The following is a 27,887-nucleotide window of genomic DNA, read 5'->3' as shown; positions in this document are numbered from 1 at the left end:
ACACATTCCCACTTCACACTTCCGCGACTCGGCCGGCCATGTTAGCCACGCCCTCCCCCAAGAGGGGACGGATGCGGAGACTGGTAGAACGTCGGTCACAAGCGAACTGTGGGCATACGACATCAGTGCCAAGTCTTGGGAGAACATCACAGTTCGCACTGAGCCGTGCAACAGGACTGTAGCTATGTGCGGTGAGTTAATATACCTGTAGACACTCGGTCGGCCACGTTAGGGATGCGGAGACTGGCAGAATGTCGGTCACAAGTAAGCTGTGGGCGTACGACATCAGCGCCAAGTTTTTGGAAAACATCACAGTTCGCACTGAGCCGTGCAACATGACTGTAGCTATGTATGGTAAGTTATCAGTATTAGTCAGTCACAAAAAAAACTAATAAAATTAATTAATAATAGGTAAATGTGTTAAGTTATTTGATTTTCAATTGTTAAAAAGAAAGATAAGAAATTGTGATATCACTGTGTGAATTTGTCCCACTTACGTAATGTGAGTAAAAACAATAATATTATTGATGTACTAACTTACGAGTATGTAAATACATATAAGTTAATTATTAAAAAAATACTTGGTTCACTTCCACTTATTTATTTTGACCAATTAGCGCTTTCACCCTCTAATGGGCATCTTCAGACTGGTGAATATTATACAGTGTAAGGATAATTTATATAAAACTAAATATTATCTTAAGTGTGGGTACATTTAAAAATAAGCTGAAAAAGATACAATATGCAATATTTCAATGGAACAGAGTGAGACAAATTATTGAAACATGTGTTGGCGGTGTACTTTAAGAGAATATTCTATTATATGAAAAATATGTATTGTTTTATTACAATGTACCGGGTCTAACTAAGGGGGCTAATAAGGGTGAGTTTTTAAATTCTATCTGCTGATTTATTCAAATTCTATCGCTATTATTTTTTATCCTATTTATTTCTAAAATTTCCAATCTATCTAACTTCTGACCTTTATGTCCTACATTTAAATTTTTTATGATTTTTGCTTTATCAAAAGTATGTTTTAATTAATTTAAATGTGATGCGTAGTTTGATAAGTCGTTATTTAATATATGTGAAACTAAATGTTCTTTCACTCTATATTTAATAGCTCTCACGCTTTGTCCTATATATGAACCAGGACAAGTAAATAATTTAAATAAAATAATATTATTTTTGCTATGATGTATTTTTTTAACACCATACAGCGATGATCTTCAACGCTGGAGAAAAATCCCATTTATTTTTTGTGATCTCACCAGGTATTGAATCTGGAGCCTTCTGTTCATGAGGCAAGCGTTTTAGTTATTACACCACGTAGGCTGCCAGTTTGCATATACACCTCTGATTGGTCAAAAAACTCTCATAGCAAAAAAAAATCTTCGTTTATAATAAATTAAATAAATAAAAATAAATAAACTACCAGACAAAACTGAACAAAAGACTCAGACAACCTTAACCAAAGATGCTAAAAATATTATCACTAACAATAGAATATGAATTTTAAAAATAAAAAATCTAAAATACATTGGTAGTGAAAAGACGACTGTAGCCTACACGAAACTGAAGTAATTGTATGGTAGGAGGATGATAATTTTGTCCCTATAAAAAGCAATCAACAACAATAGTGTACGAGTATATTAGTCAAATAAGATTGACTACAAACCATCAACTATGGCCCAATCGGTAGTGAAATATTCCAGAAAGTTATGATGTGTCCATATGAGTGAATCCTACGAGAAAAAAGTGTTTGCGATGGTGTTAGTGATAACTTTTCAAAAAAGTTGTTTGTGAATCGTGGTAAATCTATCTGTGAATCACGTTTTTGAAACATTGTTTTTATTTTTTAATTTACAGGTCCACTGAGTAGTGCGGGCCACACGGCCACTGTAGTTAGCGTCCATGACTCTTCCGCCCACAGAAAGCCCACCAAGAAGATGATTGTCATATTTGGTCACTCTCCGCAATTCGGTTACCTTAACACTGTCCAGGTTTGTCCCGATAATTTTAAATTACCCGCTTTATGCATCACACCGCAATCATTCTTTGGATTGGATTTTTACCTAGCGAAAACCAAATGCTGCCTATATAATGCCTGCATAACCCCTATTCTGCACTGTTATCCCTTAACCGCCGTAACTTGAAAAATCCACTTAAAACTTTTCAAACAAGTAAATCACAATGATGTGAGTTGGGTTGTGGTCCTGTGGCTAGTGTCTCGGACTCATAAATCAAAGGTCCGTGGTTCGAATCCCACCCTACCCCAACTTGAGTCCCATTTTTAATAGTGAGTTATTTACAACTCATTAAAAATGGTCCCTTAAAATTAATGCAAATATTATTTTTTTATTAAAAAATATTTATAAAAACTTATTTTTAAAAAAAAATTCTTCATAAGGTTGGCGATGGTGGCAATTAATTGTGAGAAACGTGTCATATAAGTAATTAAGAAAAAAAAAAGTTTTTAAAATTGACATTAGTTACTGCAGACAAAAAGTTGCCTACATTCTTGCTAAAAATATTTTTTAGTTCAGATACAAAATTTAATACAGTTGAATTGCCTAATAATCCTAACTTAATATTTATATACAAGATTTTGAAACCAATAATTTATAATGATACAATAAAATATTGTGGGTATACTGGCAAAAAATGTTAACTCGAAAATATGCGGATTAGACTTAATGTTGCAGTTTTATAAAGTTTTTAACGCTCTACAAACTGGCAAAATACACTAAGTCATATTAAATTTCATATATCTGTAGTTTTAAAAATAAATTTAAGGTTAAGTCGAATACTGGATATTTTATTCAGGCTAAAAGCTTTAAATAACTTTATATTTACTTAATTTAAAATTAAGAAATGGAAAAATGTAAAACATGTTCTTAAATGAGCACTTAACATCTTACTATATTTAAATAAGATGTAAAAGATTCAAATTGGAACAAAACTTAAATGCTTGAATTCTCAAAACAGGGATTTGAGAGTTAAAGCTTTTTGCCAGTATACCCACGATATATTAGTACACGGAGTTAAATTGTAAAGGTCGTGAATTTTTTTTATAAAAAAATGTATATCCGATATGCCATTCCATACATAATCCTAAACTGGATTACTTTATGAATCAACTATAAAAAATTACAAATTTCAATTTAAAATCAATGTTTTCTTTTAGAAATTCTTACTCTGGATAAGCAGTCGGCTTAACTAGGTAAAACTGTTTGTTTTTTTAATGGATCGATCAATAAACATAATATTTAATTACTTACGCAAATGGTTGCTGATTTTTTTTGCGGAAGATTTTTGTTTGTTTCGCGCCACAGACAAGTGAAAAAGAAGATTGTCTGAATTGTCAGTAAACAGGACGCATTCTGACGAATAATGTAACACGTATATAACACTTATGTAATATAATACCATGTTTGTTTTTTGACTAGGAGTATGACTTTGGCACCCGAGAGTGGTCTCTGGTACTGACGCGTGGCTATCCAGCCAAGGGTGGCTATGGCCACACGGCCGCCCTGGACGTCCTCACTGACAAGATATACGTGTACGGAGGAATAGTCTCCGAGTCCGAGAGTAATCAGGTCAAATACTATTTTAATTCTATTATCATTACCATTCCCTTATATAATTATCATCATTGTCCCCTTATTTTGTTGCTATTGGCGAATTGAATAAGCCCTCCCCTTTTTTGGGAAAATTAAAATATTTTTTTTATAAAGAACATTTCATTTCAAAGTATTGTCCATCGCTAGTGACTACTTTCTCCCATCTTTCTGGCAGCGAACAAATACCATCTCGAAAGAACAATTCATCTTTTGAGGTTATCTACGAATTGAGCCATTTTTCGGCATCTTTTTTTTTGGCAGCAGGCCATGAGATATCGATCGGAAAAGGCGGTAATCGAAAGGAGCAATGTCTGGTGAATATGGTGGTCGTAGGACTTCCTATTTGAGTGTTTCCAAGTATGTTTTGACTGGCCTTGCTCATCATTTTTGTTTTCAATATTGTTCATTCCCCTGCGTGCTGCTGCGGATATCCTAATCAGTCTTCTGAACACACTCTGTGGTCTAGTCCCTTTCTCCCTCTATAATTACCGAATGGAGCTTCTCGCTACTATCCGTGGCTCTAGTATAGATTCTGTCAGATATACAGATCTGGTGGCTTCCAAAAAGGATTTTGAGGCTTTTAAAATCTTTTTTTAATCATTTCGGCGAATTGATCATGTCCAATCAGTTCAATCCCAGTCAGTGAAGAATTCACTTCCCTCTTTTCTCAATCCAATGAAGTGCATATTATGTACTTCTGGATTACCTTCTTTCAGCATAAAGATGCTAAGACTACCAGATTACAGAGAGCTCTTTCGGGCAGCTTTTCTCATTTGGAAACGAGCAACTTTTCCGTGTATGTGGGCACCGCTAAGGAGACTTATGTCCTCAGATGCAGTGTGCGTTATGTGGTTGGCAAGCTTGCCTCGCTCATCATCACATTCATCGTTCTCTTATTTTATTATCATCAATCATCCCATTTTCAGCATCGTCCTGATTATTTGATACATAATGGTAAGATGATCATTCTTACTCTACAGGCGCCAGTCCAAGGACTATTACGCACGCATAACTATATTCTTCATTCTGCTAGGGCCGCGATTACAAACACTATCATCATTAATGCATATTGAGACGGTATAAAGGAAAAGGGTATTATCCTTGGCTCTTCCTGACCGAGTTTCTCCAGGGTATGCTTGGCTACAATTTAGAGACTAGAAGGAATGTGTATTTGACTACGCATTTTTATCGATTGTTGCGCAGTATGGTCGATAATCCTGAGATTATGATGAGCATTGGTTTGTATGTTCCTGATAATTACCTAAGACAGCGTCAACATAGATTGCTGAACTAAGCTACCGCTATGCTGAACAACATCGCTCTGGATGTTGATCTGTTCTGTGTATCCGAAGGGGTTTTCCGGAGCAGGATTCTCTTACTATTTCGACAAAAGTCTGTCAAGAGGAAAAATGTTTATTATTATATCTTCATCGGTAACCCGTAATTAAGCATGTTTAGAAAAAAATATTTATGTGCATGTTCTATTTTTCATACAGAAAACTTAATTTTACTTTGTAGATAAAATTTATGATAAATATTAACTTCCCATTGTAACACGGGCCCGGGACAGGATAATCTCACGAGACCTCTTAAATATTATTAATAAAAGTAACCAGTCAAAAAACGCATTTTAAATCAATGTCGACCTTCAGAATTAAATTTATTCATTTTTTATTTTGTTTTTTTTTCTATTGCAGGTGCTTAGTTCGAATTTGTATAGCTACAATCCTGCCTCAAGAATTTGGACCTTATTAGCTCATGCTCCAAGTGCCAGATTCTTGCACTCAGCTAACTTTGTCACCCCAGGTATAGTAAATATTTTTTACCAATACAAATAAACTACAGTAAAACCTCGTTTTCCCGCTTTTTATGCCGAAATGGTCCCATTTTATTCCATACTTTCTCATTCAAATATTCCCCCAATTAACGTTTTTTACGTTTTTCATAACCCGGGTTTTACGTAAAAAAAAATTCGAAGCTAATTAGATCTGTCAAAAGATGCCGAGCCGTGCGCCTCCGCGTTTGCCCAAAATGGTGAATATAATCAAGGTAAATAAAAAAATGTGTAAATTATTGTCTCAAACTAAATTCAAAGTAGATTCAGTGTAATAGACCATTTTGTTTAAGTGTCTAATTTTTACATTTTACCAAATTGTGGCACGCGGTTGGCGCATGTTTATGAATAATAAAGTCTTTACATCAATAAATTATGAGGCAGAAAGTTTAAAAATTTGGCAATAGAAATATTATTTGAAGTTATAAACATGATTTGGAAAGAAGATCGTTTAAACAGTTATCATAAAAGTGTGAAACAGTTTTGCCACGATGTAAATGACAGTTTTAATTCTGTGGTGCCATACTAAGAAAAAGTGATACCATGTAAACAAAATTAGCCAATATTTAGGGAAAAAATCATTGTATGCATTTAATACAAATTCAAAATTTTATTTTCGTGTTTTTAAGGTTAAGTACCTACATAAAATGATTTAAACATGTTTATTTAAATTTCAATAACAAAAAACACATTCTGGTATTGATTGAAAAAATACAAAATATTTTTAATGAAGTCATAGGTAAATATAAATAATCCGCAATAAAGACAGTTTTTACAATTTTTCTGCAGTTTTTCATTTCCTCACTTTAGCGTTTTCCTCAATTTTACACTTTTTTCGCTGCTCCCCTGAAAAACGTAAAACGGGGGTTTTACTATATTAAAATCAATCACCTTTGAGTTCGCCTACATGTTTTGTAGACAAAAACTGGATTTTACCTCCCAGGGAGTTATACAGATTAATATATTACAACAGAGATGGAACTATGCATTCCGAGTGAACTTGTTGACAAACGTCTTAACTGTGTTTGCTGTTAAAGCACATCTACCAAACTCTCTTTGTATGCTTCATTGCAAAGCCTAAATATTCTTGGTATTGGTAGAGAGAAGCCAGTGTCGGTTCTAGTTTCCCACAGAAAATAAGGTGTTAGTGTGAGTAGTGCGATTTGGAACATTTATGTTCTATTTCACATACAAAACTGTATTCCACGTACACCCTGAGACAAATACTGAATATAAATAATAATACATGTGTTTTGTTTATTTCAGGTATGATGATAGTTTTTGGTGGGAATACACATAACGACACATCACACAGTTTCGGTGCTAAGTGTTACTCTAACGAAGTCCTGGCCTATGATGTACTATGTGATTCGTGGCATCATATCTCTATACCCCACCATTTGCGAGAGAGTGAGTTTTTAACTTATTCAATTTCAAATTTTTTAAAAGTAAAAGTCAAGGCTTTGTAAAATGGAGAATGCTGAATGCTTGTTGTATGCTGACGATGCAGTTCTTTTAGTAAGCAGCAAGGATAAGATTATAGATAAAAAAGCAGTAAAATACTAAGAAAGATTTTAATAAAAAAAATATTTAAGAAATCAGCGCGTATTAACAAAACAATGTGATTACTTCATTAACTTAGACATATTTTTCTTACAACGGGGTTTAATTCCACAGATCTTTCTTTCTAATATGTAAAAGAAGTCTTCACAAGTAATTTTGAAATTTTCTCGTGTCACCAATATCGCTATTACTGACTCAATTGTTAATAAAATACAAATTGATGGATGTTTGGTAACTCAGTCATGTCACTATTTTCAACTTTTAAGGAAATTACATCATTAGTACTTAAGGTTTCAGAGAATGTACTGTCATCTAAGATTCTATAATATTCCTTGAGAACTTTGTATTCATCAAACAGTTTTACATCGTCAACAGCGATATCCAGCTTTGACAGAAATTCTGCAGATGAAGCCATAACCTGAGAATTTTAAAGTATTTTTTTGTAGTCCATTGTTCAAATAAGTGAAATTCAAAAATGCCTGTCTCAGAGAAATGTCTCAGATTAAAATCCCTGTCAAATGGGGCAAACACCTGTCATACGGTAACAAGGAGGATTTACCACAAATGAGAGGTTAAAAACTAAAACGCTACTATCCATGATCGCTGTTTCTGGGAGGACCAACAAAACCAGTGGCAAAAATACTACTTCTAAATGTGCACATCAAACTTAAAATGAATAATCTCATCTCAACTTCAAGCAAATAGGTGTTTTGCTGCTGGTTTTGTTGGATTTCTCAAAAGACAGTGATCGTGGACAGTGGCGTTTTTGCTTTTTACCCCCACAAATTGTCTCTAGAATGTATGATGTATGCCCGGAGAGCGAATTGGTGATGAATTAAAGTAAGATATTTGATTTTTGTATGGTTTTTTTTCTATGTAAAAGTAGTGTATTTTTTGTTTGAAACAATCGTTTTTTCCCCAGATGTGGCCAGATACGGCCACAGCGGCACCGTGTTCGAGGGCTCTCTGTACATCTACGGGGGCTTCTCAGGCCAGCTGCGAAGGGACTTGCTGCGGATGACCCCCGGGACTTGCCGTGGCAGAACTTCGCCCCTGGCTTGCATGTCTTCACGCTCGCTCCTCAAGTGTGTGTGGGACACCAATTTGAGCCAGTGCTTTAATGTAAGACGAATTCATTATTTATTGTTTTTGAGAGCAACCATAAAATTGCACTATTCCAAGATGATTATTCCGAAGTGTTCCATTTACTGTGTAACATTTAGTGCCTTGATGCTTAAAGTGCCTTAACTCTTGTCAAACCAAGTCATTGAAAGGGCTGAGGGTTTCAAATACCTGGGAATATATTTTACAGACAATGCCGGATTTAAAAAAAAAACTGGGAGTGCGGCTAGAAATAGCGGGCATCGCATTCACCAGTATGAAGGCTGTTTGTTTATTTATTCGAATCGTGGCACCTTACTAGGGGCCAAAACACCAAAATACGGAGTTTTGAGAATAGATGTCTCAGAAGAATCTTGGGTGAGCGGTGGTTTGACTACGTGAGAAATGAAAAATTATAAAACGGACGCAGCAAACTCTGTTGACGGTTGTGCGGGCTGTATACACCGGATCCCTTCTTAGAGCCTTAACCACAACTGCCAACTTTACAAGGCATCAGGTTCTCGACATCCTGGATGTCTTCTGCTGACTGTTTGTTGGTAGTTCATGATAGAACTACGGGATGCAACATACATATTTTTTTTATAAAAAAAAATTATTGGCTCTTCCGTATAGTTGCTACATGTCGCTTGGTAAATTTTCCCTTTCTGCCGTTGATATTATATTTGTGCATAAAAAAAAATTGTTCATAACTCATGTTCCACTATATTGACATGTAATTTTATTTATTTTCAGATTTGTGTTTCCTGAAATATTTAACATTTACATATTTTTGTGCAGGTGACCGACGTTGCGCGTGATTTCTTGCGTATACAACAAGATCCCGACTACGAACAGAGTTACATCAAGTGTCCCGAAGAGAGCAGAGATAGAATCACACAGAGAATGCTATCACATAAAGGTGACATTTCCATTAATGTTCTAGGGCTGATAAAATCTTAACATTTAAAAATGTTAAATGGTCCATAGGGCACATCATTGGTACACCAATTGCAGAGTATCTTGATAATCTATTAGTTACATTAAGGTAAGATGATCAGTCTCACGCTTCAGGTGCAAGTCTGGCATATTGTTACAAAATTATTTGCAACCTTATCTTGAATCTTCCTGTATTTTTAAAGTAACTTACCATATGAACCACCTTAGTATGGCTAAAATACATTGAAAATAGTACAAGTGTTTCTTTAATAACTTTCCGTTATACATTAAAATGTCTGCACAAACAAACCTCTCATATTACAGTCGCCAGTTGCTTGTCCTTGCTTACACATGCTAATGACTAACATATTTTTCTAGAGTATTTTTCTCATATCTCTCCTTTCAACTTGTTAAAAACAATGACTTTGTCTTTTTCACACGAATAATTTTTATAGCCTGACTTCATATTATCCTTCAGGAGTCAGCTGTTATACATGTTAAAGTTACATTTAAATATAAGGTGTAATATTGTAAAAATTTTAATTTTGAAGATGTTTTTTAAATTGACCTAAATTTATTGTCTTATATTTCACTTAAAGATTCTTCTCATCGTTTCTTTGTTATTACTATTTTATATTATATTTACATCTGAGCATGTTTTTCATTCTTTATTTCCATTCTTAATTTTTAATTACTCTTACAAATTTTCTTCATTTTTAATATTATTTCCATTTGTAAATACTCACATCAAACTACAAACCTTAAAATATCTTTTTTTCACTTAAATTTTAATTTTTAAACAACTTTCATTTATGTTTTCTTTTTCCTTCTCTTTTTAATACTTTCATAATTAACCTTACATATAATTGCTTTTTAATATGGAAACTTCACTGGTCCATTAGAATTAAGTCTAATTGTGTAAAATATTAAACTTTGTAACTGTACTGTATGTTTCCTGAATAATAGAAAATAAAAAAAATATAAGATGGAGGGAGGGTAGTGGATGCTTACCCAAACCACTATACTACCCTAAAAATTGCCGGTATGAAATCATTACTAAAATGTATAAAAACATTGAGGCTAATCACTAACCCCATCGGAATTTTTGTAAACAACAATTGAGGACAACGGTCAGCGTTCTGGGATTTGAAAAATTAGCTAATTTGAGTTAATTGATAGATTTATAAATTGTTTTCTAGATCGCTGTTCCTTGCAAACTGACTGCGCGTCGTGTGTGCAGACTTCTTACTCCTGCGTCTGGTGTCCACAGGGAGTTTGTATGTCCCAGCGCTGCAGTAGCTCTAACTACCACTCTTCACAGAGAAAAGTAAGTAATTTAGGAGGATTTTTTTTAACTGTGTCCGAGAAGATTGCTGAGATGTGCTTTTTCATTATTTTATTTAATGATTTTTCAGACAGAAGATGTCAATAACTAAAGTAGGGTTACAGCTTAAGCTAAAATTAGTTTTAAACCGAGTAATATCTTTAATGAGATGATCAAGCTTCCAAAGCACTAGTCGATTGAATCTCAAACTATTGTTGTATAGATAGTATTTGGAAAATAAATTGTATTCTATTTATTGTACCTTAATTTTATTAAAAAACATAAAATACTTAAAGACTGAAACAGATTATTCATTATAATTATTTATTAAAAAAATGTAATACTGGGTTTTTAATGTACTTCAATGGGACTACAAAAATTATACGTAAATCTCGGGAAAACCCAAATTGCGGGGACATAATTTTGGGATTTTACTGTATATGTATTATACGCCAAAAAAATGGTAGAAAAAAAGGTCGACAGCCACACACATCAAACAAGGCTTGCGTTTAGCAAAAAATCAAAGATTTTTTGCCAAACAACATAGACTTAAAGCTCCGCAAGCAGCTTGCCAAGACATATGTATGGAGCGTATTAATGTACGCCTGCAAGGCATGGCGCCTTACTGAAAGAGACTAGATAACACTTGGGTGGACAACGTTTCGAGACTGATGAAAGAGTGCAGGAAGCGGTCACCAAATTCCTCCACGGACTGGCGGCGGACTTCTTTAAAGCTGGATTCCAAAAGTGGATTAGTCGTCAACAAAAATGCGTTAAGAAATCTGGTGATGTTGAAAAATAGTTTAGAAATGAAGCTTTCCAATTATGTATTTTTCAATTCAAATAAAAATGCCTTAAACCTCAAAAAAATTTGAGAGCCTTATTTTTACACAACCTTGTATATTGCTATTTCGCATTATGAAATTAATGTTACAAAAAAAATGTATTTGGTTTTTGTACTGTGTAAACCATATAAAAAAATTGTATGAATCGAAGTTGCAATGTACTTTATTTGAAAATTTTTCAATACACCTGATTTAAAATACTCATCATTATTTTTGGTACGTGTACTTGTACACACACAAATCTGGATTTTCTCCCAAGGGGGAGTAGGTATATATTTTTATTTATATCCCTACAGAGATGAGGTAGAATTTTTTTCAAATTCAGGATTATGGACAGGTCATAAGCCCTGTAAACGCTCGAATATCCATAATTCTAAATTTGAAAAAAATTCTACCTCACTCTGTAGGGATATAAATAAAAATAAAATACTCATGGTGGACGATGAAAAATAATTGTAATAGGATTCTTTGCAGACGATAACTTCCCTGGAGGAGTGTCCTGTGGCTGGTGGCGCTGCATGCTCCTCCCTGCACTCCTGCCGCTCCTGTCTCGGGGCCAGTGCTTCCTCTATAGTGCCGGGATCCCACGGGCCCTCTGCCTGCCACTGGGACCTGGAGGCTGCCAAGTGCACTCAGCACACTGCAGGTGAGCCCCATCCCCTCCACTCCCATGTGAGGGCCGGTGCTTCCTCTGAAGTGCCTGGCTCCGACGGGTCTTGCCTGCCACTGGGATCTGAGCCTGCATTACAATGGGAAATAAACAAGAGTTATTTTCAATGTAGAAGTTCAGTGTTACCGGAAATTGGATTTAAAATATATTTTCGTAAAAATTAGAGCATTTGACCATGTGTTTACAATAACCATTAAATTACAGCGTTGTTATTTTGTTGTGGGAACCGGCAACAGATTTCCGGTTTTCGGGGTAGCCAAGTTTTTTGACGTTTAGCATGTTTTGACGTTTAACGGATACAAATAATTCGTTTTCATAACTGTCCGTGGTTCAACTTTTAAATATCAGAAAAATTCACCGTCTTGAACTCGTGACATTGCCAGCAGTGTTATTTTGAAGTTTTTTTGGGGTTTTTAAAAATTAAAAAATCAGCGATGAGTGCATATTTTTCAACTCCTAATCGCCGTAACAACATAATTAATTATTTATTCAATATGTAATATATAACCATCAAACAGCAACCTCTTGTCTTCTGTCAATCTCTAACTGGGGTAGGAGCTCAAACCAACAGTCAACAACCTAATCCTACATTCTATAAAGTGAAATACAATTTTCTTTATAAAAAATTAAATATGCATACAATTAAAAAAAAAAAAAAACCTATTTGATTATCAATGAAGATGCATAAAATTTTCATACAAATATTTTAATTTGCTTTTGACTTAAATTTGACACATGCATTCAACACACCAGTAAGAGCTAGGGCCTCTATTCTTGTTTTTTAAATTTATTTAGCTTCTTGGCGAGCTTTTTGCCAAATGGCGATTTCTTCCAAACAAATAATAAAATAAAATTGGTTATTTATATAATTTAAATTTCAAAACATATTCACTTGTGCGGGTATCTCCCGCCGTAGGAGTTGTCGCTTATTTTTATTTGGGTGGGTGGCTCCCGCCAAAGTAGTTCCAATGGTTAACCAATTTTTTCGCACCTCTTTCACGTTTGTCGCTGTTTCAGTAACCCCGGCGGACGCGGCAGCGACGGCAGTGACAGCAGCCGCAGCGAGCGCATGCAGCCTGGGCTGCTGGGAGCTGGGCTCGTGCTCCAACTGCACGCAGGAGGAGTGCATCTGGTGCCAGAACCAGGCGCGCTGCGTGGACAAGAATGCCTACACGGCCTCTTTCCCCTACGGGCAGTGCCGCGAGTGGACAACCGTCATCGGACGCTGCCGGAGCTCGCACGCGTCTAGTAAGACAAACATCGCAATTACAAACTTTTCACATTATGTTTTTCAAGGGAGCAGCGAAAAAAAGTGTTAAATTGAGGAAAACGTTCAAGTGAGGAAATGAAAAACTGCAGAAAAATTGTAAAAACTGTCATAATTGGGGAATATTCATAATAAAATATCATTTTTAAATAGTTTAATGTAGGTACTTAACATAAAAATAATTGAAAAGGCATGCAATGATTTTTTAACTAAATATTGGGAATTTTTTTTTAGTATGGCACAACAAAATTTCAACTGTCATTTACATCGTGGCAAAACTGTTTCACACTTTTATGATAACTGTTTAAACAATCTTCTTTCCAAATCATGTTTATAACTTCAAATAATATTTCTATTGCCAAATTTTTAAACTTTCTGCATCACAATTTATTGATGTAAGACTATATTCTTCTTAAACATGCGTCAATCGCATCTCACAATTTAGTAAAATGTCAAAATTAGACACTTGAACAAAATGGCCAATTGCACCGAATCTACTTTGAATTTAGTTTGAGACAACAATTTACACATTTTTTTCTTTACCTTGATTTTATTCACCATTTTGGGCAAACGTGGTGGCGCCTGGCTCGGCGTCTTTTGACAGATGGAACGAGTTTTGAAAAATTTTCAACGTAAAACCGGGGTTATGAAAAACGTAAATAACGTTAATTGCGAGGATATTTGAATGATAATGTATGGAAAAAAATGATACCTAAACATTTTGGCGGTAAAACGGTAAAGGTTTTACTGTATAATTATTACCATTTAATTTTATTATTGCACGCCCCCTTGCATGATAATATTGTTTGGTCTTCGGAGTCATGATACAGTAAAACCTCGTTTTTACGTTCCTCGTTTTTACGTTTTCCCGCTTTTTACACCGAAATATTTAAGCCTTATTTTTTCCATACATTCTCATTCAGTTTTCCCCCCAATGAACTTTTTTTACGTTTTTCATAACTCCGGTTTTACATCGAATTTTTTTCATAACTCATTCAATCTGTCTGTGAATGGAGAATAAAATCGAGGTTAATAAAAAAATGTGTAAATTATTGTCTCAAACTAAATTCAAAGCAGGTGCCGTGTGATTGACCATTTTGTTTAAGTGTCTAATTTTGACGTTTTACTAAATGGTGGGATGCAGTTGACGCATGTTTAGGAAAAATAAAGTCTTTACATCAATAAATTACGATGCAGAAAATTAAAAAAATGGCAATTTAAATATTATTTGATGTTATACACACATAATGTGAAAAGGGAATAGTTTAAACGGTTATCATAAAAGTATGAAACAGTCTGCGATGTAAATGACAGTTGAAATTTTGTGGTGCCATACTAAAAAAAGTGATACCATGTAAATAAAATTTCCCAATATTTAGGGAAAAATCGTTATATGCATTTTATGCAAATTCAATGTTTTATTTTCGTGTTTTTAAGGTTAAGTACCTATCTAAAATTATGTATGCATGTATTTTTTTTAATTCAATAAAAAATAACACATTGCAGTTTTGTTTGAAAAATACAAAATATTTTAAATTAAATCATCGGTAAATATGAACAATCCCCAATCAGGACAGTTCTCACAATTTTTCTGCAGTAAATTTAGTATAGTCTTGTACAATAATTATATTTTGATGAAATTAATTTTTTTCCATACATTTTTCATTTCCCCACTTTAAAGTTTTCTTCAGTTTTACACTTTTTTTGTTGCTCCATTGAAAAACGTAAAACAGGGGTTTTTCTGTACCTTGTTCCTAGAATCTATAACACCATACCACCTAATTCAAAGGTTAATAAAAATATAAAACAATTCAAATTATTTGTAAAAAAATTGGCTTCTTGATTTGGATCATGTGAACTACCTTAAGTCATGCCTACAAATGCTCTAAAAGAATCGTCTCCATTATTATTAGACTGAAGATTGGCTACTATATTGTGTATAAACATTTGTTTAATATCAAGATTGTGGAGAGTCCTCGGTGTGAGTGCGGGCTTGACGAGGAACGCATAGACCACGCGATGTTTTGATGCGCCGTTCGGGATGCATTTTCTTTGTACACTAATCTTAACCTTCCCCTTTCCTTAAATTCATCTCATGTCTTGTCCGTCTTATCCCCAGAAGTAGTTTTGAACTTGTCCAAATTTGTTGTTTTGAAGGATATAAATTTTTAAACTGAAATATATTGCATTTATTTTTTTAAACATTTATAGTACACCATATGGCACAAATCATCCTTGATTGGAGGAATTGCATTAACCAATTTTAAAAACAACTGCCTGAAGATGGTCACTCCACCAAAGCAGTAATCTACTGAATATTAAATTATTGTCGCCTGTCATGAATAGTATTTATCATTTCTGTTTATATCCACATGGTATTTTGATGAAAATATCAGAGAAATGGTAGAAATTAGACTCCCATTTAGAAAAAAGGCAAAGTCTTCAGATAAAATTTTATATAAGGCAGTAAAAATGTATTGTAGTTTGGAAGAAAACATCTATGAACAAAAAATATCTCAAAGTTCAAATAGAGCATTAAATTTATTATAGAAATAAAACACGAGTGATACTTTAATCCACAAATTTGGAATATCCAGTGACCGGTTTCATCGCTTTTGCGACATCTTCGAGACTGGTATCTTTATTAAGGAGTTCAATGTATTTATACTAAACAGAGGCAAGGATAGAGAACTCAAAATTATATGAAATTAAATTAAATAAAGTTATTTTTATCCTAAGGATCATTATCAAAATTTTTTCAGGTTAACCAATGAATTGATATTTTTATTTATTTATTATTAATTTTTTTTTGCACCACAACAGGCCAGGAGGCCTAATTACAGTGGTGAATTACATCACAGAACACCCAGGCTTGAGAAGAATCACATTTATTTTTTGTGTTCTCACCGGGAATCGAACCCGGAACCTTCCGTTTGTGAGTCAAGCTAATGCTATTTTAATGAGTTTAAGTATATTATTTTTATTTTTAGTGTCCCATCTTTCGTGAGTGTGATTTTTGTCAATTATAATTTCTGAAAAACAAAGGGTAAAAAGTCATTAGTAAAAATATATTACAATCGATATAGTGATGGAGAATGCACGTGTGTTATCTGTTCATTGAGTAATTCTACGTCGGGTTTATTTTTTAATCTATTAATGAAACCGAACACTGGTTATTTCAAATTTGTGGATTAAAGTATCACTCGTCTTTTATTTCTTTAATAAATTACAATGAACTTCCATCAAGAATTTTCACTTACAAACTCAAATGTTTTGAACATTCAAATATATCGTCGGCCTAAGTCCCAAACTGTAAAAACAGTGTTTACTTCCCTTTTGTAAATTTTATATGTTTCCCGATGTTTAGCCGCTGTCCAGAGTCCGGCTACCGATGCGTGCGGAGCGTATGCTTCCTGCAGCAGCTGCCGAGAGGAACCCGCTTGTGGCTGGTGCGACGACGGGAGCCGCACCGGGCTGGGGGCTTGTCTGGCAGGGGGCGCCGCCCAGCCCAGCCCCCCGCGTCCCTGCACCCACTGGCACTTCACGCACTGTCCCGGGTAAGAAGAGACTGATGTAGGAGGAACCGGTGACCGGTCAAGATAGCGAAGGCGGAGCACATAGGTGCAATCGGTTTTGCTGTTTTTTTTTTACCCTTGGAACTCCTTTGTCGGGAGCCACCCGCCTCAAATAAAAATAAGCTACTACTCCTTTGGCCCGCGTCACTTGCCTGAGCGAGTTGTCATGCAAAAAATGCTGTAACTTTCTTATTCTTTGACATAGGACATTAGAGATAGGGCAGGCTATCTCAGTAGGACAATGAAATACCCCCACCACCGCACGCAGTTGCATTAACCTCGTGGTAGCGCTCACAGACAGGACAGTAGGATAATAGCCACAGGATCCGCAGTGTGTATAATACATTTCGATATGTGTAAATAGTATCTACTTTAAGTTCTTATACACTCTCGTTTAAGCGATACGTTTAAAGTTCACATTCTATAAAATAATTGTTCAACAATATTTTGAGTTGGTCCAAATTTTGTTGACAAGGACTGGATTTAACTCCCTGGGGAGCTGTTAACATTAACATATTACAACAAAAATGAAGAACATTTCAGATAAGGTAAAATATAAGTTTAGGCATCTACAGGGCTTATGACCTGTCATTGGCTGGTTTAAGTGGCCACTTAACACACTGTGTAACATTCATCATTCTGCCCATATTTGAACATCTATATACCTTCATTTCTTTCATCTGTTGATGTTTGTGAAGTTAAAGAGCTGAAACCTTTATTTGTGCGGGTGAGATTCATCTACTTGAATTATTTCACCTATGTACATTGTAGGCAACACCTGAAAATTTTACTTTTTTCAATTTATATACTTCTTCATGGACCAGGTGGATTTATCAGTCGTAAGCCCTGTAGATGCCTAGACTTTTATATTTATTTATCTGAAATGTTCTTCATCTTTGTTGTAATATGTTAAATAAATGTTGCCAGCAGTTCAACACGACCAATTATTCACAGTCAAAAAAAGATAAAGAAAAACTGACCTTAGAATAGCTATGGCGTCCACTATGATCTGTATTTTCTTGATTACTTCAATGGGTTGATTTCTGTGGCTTTGGTGTGGCGCAATGCCGCGATGATAAATCTTCAAGAAGTCAGCCTTGAAGCACAAGTCTGAGCGCGAGCCAAAAACTGTCTAGCCGCATTTTGAAAAACACACCGGATCTTCGTCGGCCGCGAATCATGCGACATTGCCGACTGAGTGAAAACTATCCCGCCATCTCTTGGCGAGACATTCAACTACACATTAATTAACGAACACAATTAATGTGCATGAGTCGATTTAATTTATCCTTTCTTGTCGGGGGCAATCATTGTTACAATATATAGAAATTACAATATATTTTTGTATTTTATTTTATTAACATATATGGAAAAATTGCCTTTTACAAAACTTGTAATATAAACATATATGGTTTAATTATTTTTTTTAAAAACGCATACATTACTTTTTACCAATATGGTCCTGTCTGTTGTATCGTCAGAAATCACCCCGACTGTCAAAAATAGAACCTATCAAGCCAAAGAGAAAATCATAGTTCACAAGTCCATACTACTACTAGAATCATCCTATTCAAAAGAACCTAGGATTGGTCGGTACAAATATAACAGTTGAACTCTTCTGTTTTGCAGATGCCAGTGTAATGGTCACTCCACGTGCGCCGAGGGCAGCAACACGTGTATCCAGCCGTGTGGGAATCTCACTACGGGGGCCCACTGCGAGCGCTGCTCCCCTGGATACTGGGGGAACCCTCTCAATGGCGGCCGCTGCCAACGTGAGGAATTTACTAACTTATTTACAATCAAAACGAACCGAACTATCACGCCATATTAATCTGTCTTTGCATACATAATTCATTCACAGCAATGTCTTTACTCAATTATTATTATTATTTCTTCGGATATTGACATTTTTCATATTACTGAAAAAAAGTTCAGAGAGAAGAGCATCCCTTTTCTATAATTGCTGGGTATTTTTATTCTACCATCTTTGCATATTTAAATTTTAGTATTAATTTTTTCGTGTTATGTATGCATTGAAATATTTTTGTAATGTACGTAAACGTAAATAAAATAAATAAATTGAAAAATTTTAATTCGGGTTGTGGTCCCACAACTTAGTGAGTTCTGTACCGTTGAAAATGGCCCCCAAAATTGAAATTTTTGGGTAAATTATAAAAACACACAGACCTTGCTTTCTCTACATTTATTTATTTATTCTTTCACAATTTTTATATAAATGTTTTATTATTTATTCATCTTCTCATGCATGCACGCCGATTATTACGACTATTAATATTACATGTTCACCTTCAAGCATTTGTTGGATTCATTCATGCTATGTTTTTTTTCGGTCTTTCTTGTTTTTTACATCCATCGGTATTCGTATTGTAAACTTTTTCAGCAGTTTTTGTCCAAACATACATGTCCAAACCAACACAGAAGTCCTTTCTAATCTTGTCGATAACTATTATGCTCACAATTGTACATACTGGACACTAAAAACTAGATATAGGGTCTGTCAAGTTGGGCCACCCTTGAAATATGCATTATAAAATGAATATAATGAAAGCGCCCACCTCTTTCCCAAAACTGTTTACAAAGACTATTTATTTATTTAATAAATTAACACCCAGAGGGCTCTTACAATATACAGTTGAAAGTACATAAAGCATTATATAAAATAAAATCATAACTATTACACTAAACATGTAATTGATTGTAATTAATTCTAAAAAAATAAAAAGGAAGTAATGTGAAGATGAGCAGAGAAACACACTAAAAAGAGGAGAATTCAGGGGATTACCTTTCGATGGATAGGAAAGCTGATTTGATTGCAGCAGGAGTGGTGTGGAGCAAGTCTAACAGTTCAGCTGAATTATTAGCAGTTCTGTGGATGCGTGCCAGGGAAAAATGGTGGGTGAAGTTTGTCCTATTGTACTCACACTGGAACATGTGTTGGAGTCTGGTGGTCACAAAAGTTTATCAGGAAGAGTAATTTTGGGCAATCTATTATGGTGCATATCACTTTGTGCATTAGAGTGAGGTCAGCAATTGTCCTTCTGGTGGAGAGCAATGGTAACCTCAACTCGGACATCAAAGTTTGGTCGCAAATTTCATCTTCAGGTTTACCCTTTTTGAACTGTATGTAGCGTAAGGTTGTACAAAGGGCTCTAGGCTGACGATGCATATTCCAGTGGTGATCGGACGATTCTACCAAAGTTTGGTGTCTTTCTTCAGTTTTGCATATTTTATATCTATTTTTTAAAATTAATTTAGCGAAAAATGTAATAATTATTCTCAATCAAACCGCGAAATTAGTAAATCATCGAATCTGTAAAACCTTTCGTTTTTTTTCTCACTGCAGTTTTGTCAATTTGCAATTAATCAAATACTCATCAGGACATTCACATTATTCTAATTTCTTCATATGACAGTGAAGAATACAGTGTTAGTTCCAAGTTGGAACCGCTGCTATACTTCCCAGAGCCCGGTTCGATAGGAAGAACGTGGAAATACAAAATGAAAAAATAATGGCACAAAATCTCTATACATATAGCAACCATTCAAAAAATTCGCATACCAAAGCACAAAGATAATTCTTGTAAAACCCCAACACAGATCCTGACATGGCTCTATCGAATTCACACGAAATTCACGTTTGTCATAATACCATTGATCCCTCACTAACAAATAATGATTTGCAGCTTGTGATTGCAACGAGCAGGCAACGCTGTGTCACCCGGAGAGTGGAAAATGCTTTTGCACCACCAAAGGCCTGGCCGGAGACCGCTGCGAGAAGTGTGATGCCACCAATCACTACCACGGAGACCCCAGTAATAAGGGATCCTGTTACTGTAAGTGCCTCATATCCAAATTATTATTAATATTGGTGTTTCCTGTAGATATTTCTCGATATAACTTCAAAGTTAATGATTTTGATAAAATTATCAATGAAAACTTCTTGGTTTGACCAACGAGCGCTTTTGCCTAAGTAGGCATCTTCAGGACTGGTAAATTTTTTACAACATTTTAAACTTTTATACTGTTTCTTACAAGGTTGAGAGATTAGAAGTGAATATTTTATTAGCTGACAGACAACATAAATATAATTACGACTAGATTATTCATATTTACCTATGATTTCATTAAAAAAAAAGTATTTCTTCAATCAATACCACATGAGTTTCGAAAAAATTTCAACGTCAAACCGGGGTAAATGAAAAACGTAAAAAACCTTAATTGGGGGGATTGGGGGGGATATTTGAATGAGAATGTATGGAAAAATATGGGACCTAAACATTTCGGCATAAAAAGCGGGAAAACATAAAATTGAGGAACGTAAAATCGAGGTTTTATTTATTTATTTATTATTTATTTATTTATTGACGGACATTGTCAATGTATACAATTTATAAGGTTTAAATATTACAAAAAAGAGTTTAAAACATTTAAAAAAAAAGAAAAGAAGCATTGACAAACATAAGGGACATCGAGACAAGATCTGGACTATTTATTTAGTGCTCGTTTAAATCGTAGTAAACTTAAACCAAAAAAGTCCAGATCTTGTCTTGAGTTAACAATACGACAAAGACGGGTCATTGGAGAATTAAGGCCATAGTACTGTAGTACTGTAGTACTGTACTGTTTACTGTAGTTTGTAAAATAGTTAATTTTTACAAGAGTTTATTACTGGACCGAAATTGGAATTAAGTAATGTTTATTATTTAAAATGCGTGGAAAGAACATATGGAAAATACAACACATAGTGTGTGCTTTATAACAACTGTTTACTTAATTATTTTACAATTCAAAAAAACTTCAAAATGATCAAAATAATGAAAGCTTCTCTTCATAGTGATATCCTGGGAATTATTGACCGAAGTGGTTTCCCGTTGCCTTCTTCGGTGGAATTTTCTGTCGGGGTTACCTACCCTTAGCTGAAGGGGTCCAGTTTTATGGCGCCGGACACTCGCCATTCATCCTCTCCCTATCTGCTATGGCACTAATGCCAGTGGCCACATTGCCCAGGGCTCGCGGTGCCAAAAAGACCTCTCATGGACGCTAGGGAGTAGGACTATTGGTAGTGTCGCTGATGGAATGCAACTGCGGCATTACACGGCATTTTATATGTACATATTTTCAAGCAAAATATGCACCACCGCGGCCCTACCAAAATTTTAACCCCATTTATACTCGTAAATCTGTAAAATTAAAAAAAAAATCTTAAACATATCATAATTTATTTAATGTTTTTTACTATTTTTTTAAAACCGTAGGATATGCCTTTTGTACTCTGTACCTTTATTTTACACCCCCTGAGCCCGAATATCATTTCGAAGTACATGTTTTTTTTGTAAAAAAAGCTTAAAAAAACTTTTTTTGTTTTATTTATAAATGCAAAAAAAATTTTTTTTTACTCTAGTACTGAGAGAGTTAACACCAATATATTACTTTCATGGGCATATTGAGTTTTTCTGTGTTATTATGCTAATGTCATTTTTACTCCTTGCCAACGTTTCGGATCGTATTACAGTATCCATCAATAGTAATATTATTTGAAGATTGTCTTACATATTAAATGAATAAGATAATATTTACACAGATGACTTGGCGATCGACTATCAGTTCACGTTCAACCTCTCGAAGAAGGAAGATCGGCACTTCACGCAGATCAACTTCCGCAACTCTCCCATCAAGGCGGACATCGACGCAGACTTCTCCATCACCTGCAGCGTCCTGGCCAAGATGAACATCACCATACGCACCGCCAACGGCCAGGAGAAAAGCGTCTTCCACTCCATCAACTGTACCACCTTCAAATACAGGTGAGCTAGACTATTCCGCAATCTCCCATCATCGTGGACATCTGAAGTGCGCTGGGTTTCACTATATAAATTGAATACACATTTAACGACAGTTAATATTATAATAATAATAATAATATTTGGCTGATATATATAGCGCCATTTTTGTAAAAAATCACCTCAAGGGCGCTTTACAATTGTATATCTAAACTTACATTCTAACTAAACTAAAGTGATATATTATATTTACAAATTTAAAATTGAGGGTATGATAGTCTAAAGAAGTGGGATTTTAGTTGGGATCTGAACTGACTGGGGCTGTCGATGATTCGTAAGTTTGAAGGCAATTGGTTCCAGGCAGAGGGGCCGGCGGTTATTTTGTTAGTTATTTTGTACATAAGGAACTTCCTATTTGAAAATTATTGCAACAGAGAGGGAAAACATTTCTGAGAAGGGAAAATGGAAGTCTAGGGATTTGCCGGGCTTATCTGTCCTTACCTGTCATTTTTTTAAAAGTCAACTGATGGAAGAGTTGAGGAAATGTGGATGTATAAACACAGGCATAGTGGTGAATGTTACACAGTGTGTAAAGTGACCACTTAAACCAGCCAATTACAGGTTATAAGCCCTGTAAATGCCTAGACTCCCATATTTCCTTCTCAAAAATGTTTTCCCTCTCTGTTGCAACAAATTAAAATATGAACAACTCCCTAGGAAAGAAATCCAGCCAGTCTGCAAGCATTTGGACATACTCAAACATTGTTAATACTTATTTTTATACCAGTTAGTCAAATGAACAATATTTTGATTATTTCCAAATGTTTTTAGACAAGGCTAATACATTTCAATCAAATAAACTCTATTGTGAGTAAAATCCAGTCTTGTTGACAAACATTTGGACGGACTCAAATTATCACTGAATCACCTATTTCTCTCTGTTTAATAATTTTTTATGTGTTCCAGATTCGCAAAAGCTGACCACAATTTTGGCATAGAGGATAATGTGACACTCACTACATTCTACGTGTACGTGTACGACTTCCAACCACCTCTCTGGATACAGATCTCATTCTCTCAGTATCCCAAGCTAAACTTGCAACAGTTCTTCATTACATTCTCATCGTAAGTAATGTCATATAATATCATTGATAACTTCATAATACTTCCAATGAAAGAAAGATTTACTTGATTTCAAATGAGAAATCTGATGAGAAAATGACTAATTCTATATAATACTAACTTTAATCTGTTTTCAATGCAGCAGCAAAGCTTATTACGGGAGTAAAAATTTTTCTCACATCTCACAACATCTTCAAGTTTTGCACTGGTTAAAATGCCCAGAGAGAATAAAATACAAGCTTTATTTTATTTAGGAAACCAACAGTTCTACATACATATTTATAGTAAACAAACAGAAATAGTGTTTAAACTCAGAACTAATAACAGGTTTCCACAAAGTATACAAAATTAGTAAAGAAAATATATTACATAAATAAATACATATGTAAATGTTATTTTCATGTACTCGTAAATATTTTTCAGTAAGTAAGTTATTGTAAATTGGGCGGGTTTAGGACAAGGATGCTTGAAGAGAGGATAAGGAGGGGAAGGGGGATGTAAATATTTATTATTATAATGTCTACCAAGTTACATAATGCATTTTTAGTGTAAATTTTAAATCTGACAGAGTGATGTTTGTGTAATCTATGTCTTTAAATTAAAATTGCTGGACAGTATTCAAATCCCTTCATTAAATAGCTCCAAGATATCGGAAAATACATGTCAAAGAAAATCTACTCTTAGGCCAGCATTTGATTTAGGCAGAGGAAAACTTGTCGAAATCCGGCGCTCCCCAAACACTAGATTCGGAGATCGTGCTTTTGCCGTTGCCGGCCCCTCTGCCTGGAGCCGATTGCCTTCAAATATCACGAATCATCGACAGTCCCAGTCAGTTCAGATCCCAAATGAAATCTCACTTTAGATTATCATACCCTCAATTTTAAATCAGAAAATATAATATGTCACTTTAGCTTAAGTATACAATTGAAAAGCGCCCTTCAGGTGATTTTTCACAAAAATGGCGCTTTTTAAATCAGCCAAATATTATTACTATGCGGCCTGGTTTATAAAATTAATTAAAGGATAAAAAACTATAATACTCACCTTTATTTTTATATAAAACAACACACAGTAAAACCTCGTTTTTACAATTCTCAGTTTTATGTTTTTTTTTTCTTTTTTACACCAAAATGTTCAGATCCCATTTTTCTTCAAACATTCTTATATAAATATTCCCCCCAATTAACGTTTTGTACATTTTTCGTCACCCCGGTTTTACCTTTCAAAATTAATTTGAAGTGTCAAAAAAGCCAAAATTATGTCGAACTAAAAATGGTACCGTGCGCCACGGCGCCAGCACTCTGTGTGCCCAAACTGAAAAATAAAAGCAGGTAAATTAATAAAAGATAAATTATTGTCCTCAACTAATAAATCTTAATGTAACATCTATAAAACAATTTTATGTAAAAGCTCTGTTACTATACGCACACAAACATTATTCTCTACCTTAAAAATGAATACAACCTTCGGTCAAAGAAAATTGGCCTACTACTCGGTTAAAGTGTACAATCTACTTCCATTATCCATAAGGACAATAAGTAAGTACTCACATTATAAAATTGCTATTAAGAAATAGATAGTGGAGGGGGGTTGCGCACGGATCGATGAGTGGATCAAGCCAAATAGGTAAAATTTGTGTACCGTTTATGAAATTTGGTCTACAGGTCTATATGAATTGGTTATGTTTTTTATGATTATTTTAGTTTATATTGCTTATTATGTTAATGATAATTAGGCTAATTAGATTTATTACATTTTTAAAAATTAAAATGTTAACTTTGTTAAATAACTAATTTAAGGCATGTTTCACTTTTTGTAAAATGTTTCCCTCGGCACGGGACACCCCAGTGAGGGAACATTATTCTGTATAAAAAAAAGAATACAAATATTGTAAAAGCATAAATAAATAAAATAAAATAAATAAATTCAAAGCAGCAGTGTTATTGACCTTTTTGATCAAGTGTCTTCCTTTGGGGTTAGTTTTCATTTGAACGTAAATGCCATATTGACATGTTGCGAATTGGGTCATATGTTTAGGAGCTATACAGTCTTCATATCAAATGTGCATCTCTCGATATTCTTAGATCCAATTAAAATTCACCCCATTGTTCGCCAACCTATTAAGGTTAGGGGAAACTACCCAAGGGGCACACAAACGGGGTGGACACTCAAGGGGTTGTAGAAAAACAGCACTGGCACACATTTGCAATAATTGCGGGGCGGCATTTGCATAAACTATTTTGTTTTAGTTAAGTAATTACTAGTTGTTATTGTTTTTTGTAAAACTATCAGAGTAAATTCATTACGGTACATTTTTTTCTAGGTGCTTTCTGTTACTGTTGCTAGTGGCGGCCATCATGTGGAAGATAAAACAGAAGTTCGATATGTATCGCAGAAGGCAGCGCCTCTTTGTCGAGATGGAACAAATGGCTTCCAGACCATTCTCACAGGTAGCTCCAATCATTTCATCCTTGAATTATGGTCTGAACAACACAGTTTTTATTTATATCTAGTAGTACCTAATTCTATATGTCTCGGTATGGCAAAGACCACCCCCGAAAACAATAAATACAAAAATTAAAAAAAATATTTTAAGGATAAAAGAGGAAAGAGGAAAGGAGGGGAGATTTATATCTAGTAGTACTTAATTCTATATGTCTCAGTATGGCAAAGACCACCCCCGAAAACAATAAATACAAGTCTTTATTCAGGGGAAGCACTTTGCTTACACATACCGAGGTCCCTATTCTATCTAGGTACTAAAAAGCCCTAGTAAAGGCCGCTGGGCTTCGCATGAGACGTTACGTCAGCAACAATTACATTAAAGTCGTAATTGTAACCAAAAGAAGTAAAAAAATAATTTTAAAAAGGGGAAAACACATTAAAAAGAGTTGGAGAATTTAGGTGATTTAATTGCAGCAGGAAAGGTGTGAAGTAAGTCGAACAACTCTGAATAATTATTTGTAGTTCTGTGCATGCACGCCAGGAGTTAGCGGTAAATGCAGTTATTTCAATTGTGATTAAATGTGAATGAAGAAGGGTATATGTCCCTCTTTACGTAAATGCCACAGAAATATTCTCCGTCCATTACAATGGATATTAATATTTTTGTGTCCGTTTTCCAGGTGCTGGTAGAGTTGGAGATTCGCGAAGGAGAGGGGACCAGCCCTGGCGAAGGGCCCCCTCGCCCCACCTCGCGCCCTAAGAGAGACTCCCCGAGCCCTATCGCCCTGGAGCCCTGCAGTGGCAGCAAAGCGGCAGTGCTGTCTCTTCTCGTCAGGTAAGAAGACTGCTAAACCAAATAGAAAATGTTACTATAGAATGAGGAAGTTTAGTGCTACGGGTAATTACATATCAAAGATGTTTTCTTACAGATGGTAAAAATTAAACCTTTTTTTATTTTTTTCACCACCCTCAATTACAACAATAAATGCACATTAGCAGACTTATTGCTAGTTTGTTTTTACTCTGTTTCTTGTCCCCAGACTGCCGACGGGAGGGGAGCGCTACACGCCCGCCGGGCAGCCCGCGGGGCTCGCCGTGGCCTCCGCGCTTGTGACCCTGGGCAGTCCCCCGCGCCCCGCCACGCCGGGGGCGCCGCATCACACGGAGGCGCGCCTCAAGCGCAGCAAGGGCCGCTCGCAGCACCCCGACACCTGCATCTGATGGGGGCTGGGCTTGGCGGTCGCGGGGAAGTGTGGATACATTGTGGCCGGAGAAAGGAACTCGATCGTTGGGGGATCAGCAAACTCGGTGGTCGTGAACAGAAAAGGAAACTTGTTCGTTGGCAGATTAGCAAACTTGATGGTCGTTGACAGAAAAAGAAACTTGATGATTGTGGTCAGGAAAATAATCTTGATGGCCGTGAGCAGAAAAGGAATCTTCATAGTGGTCAGATAAGGAAATTCGACGGTGATGGACAGCAAAGTAATCTTAACAACCATGGTCAGAGAAGGAAACTTTATATTTAGAAAAAGAATTCTTTGTGATTACTAAGAAAATAGCCTTTGTCAGATAAAGTGATTTGATAGTCACAGTAGTTTCTGGTACGTCCATATGACCTTTATCGAGAATTTTTTTTACTGTCCACTAACAATGTTTCAATGCACAATCTGCCTGAATAGGGAAATATCACATGCTACGAATACCGATAAAAATATATAAAATGTATTTAGAATAATTAATTGTATTTTCAAAATCAATATGGATATTATGGAGAAATGTTT

At 35.2% G+C, this 27,887-nt stretch overlaps 1 protein-coding gene across 1 annotated transcript; it reads left to right on the top strand.

Annotated features, from left to right (window-relative positions):
* On the top strand, nt 1-27,818 carry dsd (attractin-like protein dsd; the record flags this gene model as incomplete). The annotated part of the gene is made up of 18 exons (XM_088241939.1): nt 1-191; nt 1,870-2,003; nt 3,450-3,599; nt 5,321-5,429; nt 6,724-6,867; nt 7,943-8,142; nt 8,920-9,040; nt 10,257-10,384; nt 11,701-11,872; nt 12,914-13,144; nt 16,531-16,720; nt 18,368-18,510; nt 20,443-20,592; nt 22,341-22,563; nt 23,506-23,664; nt 25,985-26,111; nt 26,787-26,941; nt 27,147-27,818. Coding segments are annotated over 18 exons (2,908 nt in total), but the record flags the coding sequence as incomplete, so codon positions are not given.
* Between the last annotated feature and the right edge of the window lie 69 nt (nt 27,819-27,887).

The sequence above is a fragment of the Micrasema longulum genome, unplaced genomic scaffold (genome assembly GCF_059751315.1).
Source record: "Micrasema longulum isolate JH-2025_06_02 unplaced genomic scaffold, ASM5975131v1 h1tg003177l, whole genome shotgun sequence".
NCBI classification, from domain to species: Eukaryota; Metazoa; Arthropoda; class Insecta; order Trichoptera; family Brachycentridae; genus Micrasema; species Micrasema longulum.
The sequence above is the reverse complement of the archived record's forward strand: the minus strand, read 5'-3'. Positions and strand labels throughout refer to the sequence as shown.